The sequence below is a fragment of the Sinocyclocheilus anshuiensis genome, unplaced genomic scaffold, assembly GCF_001515605.1.
Source record: "Sinocyclocheilus anshuiensis isolate Anshui unplaced genomic scaffold, SAMN03320099.WGS_v1.1 scaffold2060, whole genome shotgun sequence".
Classification (NCBI taxonomy): Eukaryota; Metazoa; Chordata; class Actinopteri; order Cypriniformes; family Cyprinidae; genus Sinocyclocheilus; species Sinocyclocheilus anshuiensis.
This window is the reverse complement of record NW_015551163.1, coordinates 27,789-32,187: the sequence shown is the minus strand read 5'-3', so window position 1 is coordinate 32,187 and position 4,399 is coordinate 27,789. Positions and strand designations below refer to the sequence as shown.

At 42.3% G+C, this 4,399-nt stretch overlaps 1 protein-coding gene across 2 annotated transcripts in view; it reads right to left on the bottom strand.

Moving 5' to 3' along the window:
* The window catches only part of kcnq3 (potassium voltage-gated channel, KQT-like subfamily, member 3), a 44,752-nt gene extending 41,568 nt beyond the window's left edge, over nt 1-3,184 (bottom strand). The window contains exons 1-2 of one of the 2 annotated variants that reach the window (XM_016453558.1): nt 3,071-3,184; nt 1,612-2,060 (exon numbers count right to left, since the gene is read on the bottom strand). In XM_016453558.1, coding sequence (XP_016309044.1) covers nt 1,612-1,916 — 305 coding nt within the window. In that variant the 5' untranslated portion in view covers nt 1,917-2,060; nt 3,071-3,184. Of the gene's footprint in view, nt 1-1,611; nt 2,113-3,070 lie in introns of those variants that run through there. The other variant, XM_016453557.1, reaches the window with a different exon arrangement.
* Nucleotides 3,185-4,399: the final 1,215 nt, after the last annotated feature.

Sequence of the window (4,399 nt, the reverse complement as noted above, 5' to 3'; positions counted from 1 at the left end):
GTGTCAATGGTCCATTTGAGAGATAGGTGGCGGTAATGCACTTATAAGTCTGCGATCCGCCGTAAAACAAGAAGAAGAAGAAGAAGACACGTCACGCGCCGGCTGTCGAGGACGCTCTCAGGACGCGCTCAGGACAGTTCAGACATTGCAGTGCATCAGAGGTTAAAAAAAACGATATAAATACTGTTCAGTTTCTTACACAGACCGATCGTTTCATGTCTTTACACATCAATGTATCGTCACGAGCCGCAGGGTTTAATTTGGTTTTGTTTGTGTATGTTTTTTTTTTACTCTCAAAGCCGTGATTCCCATTCACTTCCATTATAGGACTGACAGACTGCAACGGTTTGAGTTAAAAATCTTCGTTTGTGTTCTACTGAAGAAACAAAGTCACCTACATCTTGGATGCCCTGGTGGTAAGCAGATAAACATCAAATTTTCATTTTTGGGTGAACTATCCCTTTAAGCAGCATTAACATATAATCTTGCCTTTGTAGAGTCATTTATGTGTTTTCTATGCTGTATAATCGATCCACAAGTACTCATATCAGGACCACGGACAGCTCTACAGACCAGAGTCATTTATGTGTTTTCTATGCTGTATAATCAATCCACAAGTACTGATATTAGGACCACAAACAGCTCCACAGACCAGAGTCATTTATGTGTTATCTATGCTGTATAATCACTCCACAAGTACTGATATCAGAACCACAAACAGCTCCACAGACCAGAGTTATTTATGTGTTTTCTATGCTGTATAATCACTCCACAAGTACTGGTATCATGACCACGGACAGCTCCACAGACCAGAGTCATTTATGTGTTTTCTATGCTGTATAATCACTCCACAAGTACTGATATCAGGACCACAAACAGCTCCATAGACCAGAGTCTGGACCTCTTTACTTCATTGTAGCACACAGTGTTCTTATCTCAGTGCTACGACGATCACAGGCAGTATCTCTGGCTCTGCAATGAGCATATGGCGCTGTTATACGACCACAAACGGCTGCTAGACAGCTATAAGTGCTTTGATTTCTGGTCACTCAGCTGGAGGTCGTGCTCTGTTTCAGAACCATGGAGAGCTCCAGTACAAAAGGGAACACATTATACACTTCAAAGTGCTCAATGCAAAAGCACAAAACTCAGAACAACTGCTTGCCTGCTCATTAAAAGACCAGCTGTCATTCTCTACATAGTCCTACAACTGTAAATATGCATAACTGGGGCCATTAAGGAGAACCTTAATAATCAGATTAGTGTTCAGAATGACTTTTAGAATGACTGTTAGACTTTGACATTTGCTCCTCTAATTTGAGTATTTGGTTACATGTTTGTATACAACAGTTCCAGCCAAGAGTAAACACATAAATGGGATTTCCATGTATTTGCATTTCATTTCCTCTCTTCTTTGGGTTTATTTATCATTTATAATTAATCTCAGGGAGTTTTATGGGGATGCATTCTCTGTAAAGCCGCTGCTGGAACAATGAAAAGGGCTGTGCAAATAAATTGGATTGAACTAAATTGTTGTAATTTATAATTAACTGGGCTGTTCCCTCTGTGTGTGGGCGCTTCTTGGTGTGAAATGCATCTGGGTTCACTTACACAAACGCGTGGTACAGCAGCGCCCATCCTCGTGGTCTCTCGAGCACGTCGTAGATGAGATTCTGTATCCGTCGCTTCCTGATATTATTCCTCTTCACGGGACGTGTGTAGCCAAGTGGCGTCTTGGCGAGCAGACCGATGTTCTGCGAGCCCCGTTTGAAGTCAGGTTCCCTGCCCGAGCCGACGAGCAGCAGCGCGCCGTCCCGTTCCTGCCCCGCGCACTGCTCCAGGTCTCCGGCCAGCGCGCTCTTCTGCTCGCGCGAGTCCTCGGCACCGTTAGTGGCATTTCTGGACCTGATTCCCATGTTCACTGCTCTCGAGCCTCGGCGCCGCGCGTGTGGAAGTCCGGGATGGGGCGCATGCCATGATCCGGACAAGGAAAGGGCGAGATCCTTAGTGGTCGTGGGTAATTTAAGGACCTCGTTCAGGAAGGGAGGCGCGAGAATGGGCTGTGGATTGATAAAAACATTCAAATCTGTCAAACGCACCCACGCTCTCATACATGACGCTCGGTTGCGTGTATCCCGATGTGAACGGAGCAGCATACAAACAGTGTTTCATGCAATACTATTCACCAACGCAACATCACGACTGAATATACAGAGAAACAAACGAGTCGGTTCTTCTAAGTGAATCTAACAGATAGAGCCCGACACTGCGATCTGATTCCCGAACGAATGACTCTTATGAGACGATTCTATTTAGTGAATCAAAGAAATACTTAAAACGGTTGCTGAAATATTCTGACTGAACACGTTATTACTATTGTTGGAAATTAAACAAGAACCTTTTATGTGTTATATTGTACTTCTATTGTAGGCTTAAGCATATGGCAACATGTATTTAAATATACACAAAATGATAACCAATGATATTTTGTTTTAGATAAAATAAGTAGGCTAATTAATGCATCACATATGCAACCTTTTTTTTCTTTTTAGTACGTGATGTAATAGCCTATAACGCTATACAACGACATAAAAGTCTGTAAAAAGTAATTAAAAAGTCGGTGTTATGTACATTAACATTTTTCAGGAATTGTTATATAATGTACTGTTAAAATCTACAATGATTTCATCATTTGTGACTGCTGAAGGCATTATGCAATACGATTTCACTCTGTCCGAATGTCTTCCGCGAGAATAGGCTACTAAAAGAATCGTTAATGGAACGAATCGAAATGAGAACGCGAATCGTTGAATTCATTACGATTCCCATATCTAATCACAGTCGCCTGGTTAAATGGAAAAATGTGTGGTTAGAAATGTTGATGGGCTCTTCAGCGCTGACAAAGAGCATCTGGTTCATCCGCAACTACGCCGTGCAACAATTTCATCGCCTCGGCTCGCGCCTGCAGCCTATACCGAGATGAGCAACACACATGATGTCTGAAAGCACAAATCTAACAGCGGTTCTGCTGTCAGCTGTACACACACAAACGCACACAGAGCTGCCTTACTGAATTCTCCGCGCGACCGCATGATTGCCGATTCGAATTGTTCTCGTGCTGCCGTTGCTTGTTGAGATGAGGGAGGAGGCTCAGACGGTGCTTCAGACACAAGCGCGAGACAGAGAGCTTGTGGGCACGTGACACACTACTTACATAGCATCTCTGCGCCTCGACAACGCAATATTGTGCATGCCATTGCAACCCAAAACCCCCAAGAGGCTGCTGGAGATGCTTTCACATGAATCACACGGCGGAAGTTAGCACACCTGAATTAATCCCGGGTGAATTGCTGGTAATCTTAACCTAAACAGTGTCACAAAGTGCACATCAAAGATCAGACTTGTGTTTCTACAGCAGTAGTTTGCAATCCTGGTCGTGGAGGACCACAGAGCACTGCATGTTTTGGATGTCCCTGTTATATGACACACCCAGCTCAGATCTTGGAGGATCTACAAATGAACAGATGACATAATTTACGTGTGTTAGTGATAGAATGTATTGGTCTCTGCTATATATTATGCAAAAAAGCAGAAGGTCAAATGGCTGTCCAAATATGCATTATTTATAAAACAGTAGGCGAACAATACCCAGATGATCTACTGCATCCGCTGAGATTACTTGCCAGTGGAGACTTTGTTACTCCATAAATCCAGGGGATCTGAAAAGCATCAGAATAAAAAAATTGACTGTGGATGGAAAAATGTTAAGAGTGGTTCTTTTCCATAATAGTACATTTTTATATCTTATGACCCTTCTCTTCAATAGTTTTTTTAGTTTTTATATGAAAAACAGAAACAAACAAACAAAAAACAAGCCTTATGACATTTCAACTGACATACAGGTGCATCTCAATAAATTAGAATGTCGTGGAAAAGTTCATTTATTTCAGTAATTCAACTCAAATTGTGAAACTCGTGTATTAAATAAATTCAATGCACACAGACTGAAGTAGTTTAAGTCTGGTTCTTTTAATTGTGATGATTTTGGCTCACATTTAACAAAAACCCACCAATTCACTATCTCAACAAATTAGAATACTGCATAAGACCAATACTATGAGCTTCTCCACCCTTCCTCCAGACTCTAGGACCTTGGTTTCCAAATGAAATACAAAACTTGCTCTCATCTGAAAAGAGGACTTTGGACCACTGGGCAACAGTCCAGTTCTTCTTTTCCTTAGCCCAGGTAAGCTCTGACGTTGTCTGTGGTTCAGGTGTGGCTTAACAAGAGGAACACGACAACTGTAGCCAAATTCCTTGACACGTCTGTGTGTGGTGGCTCTTGATGCCTTGACCCCAGCCTCAGTCCATTCCTTGTGAAGTTCACTCAAATTCTTGA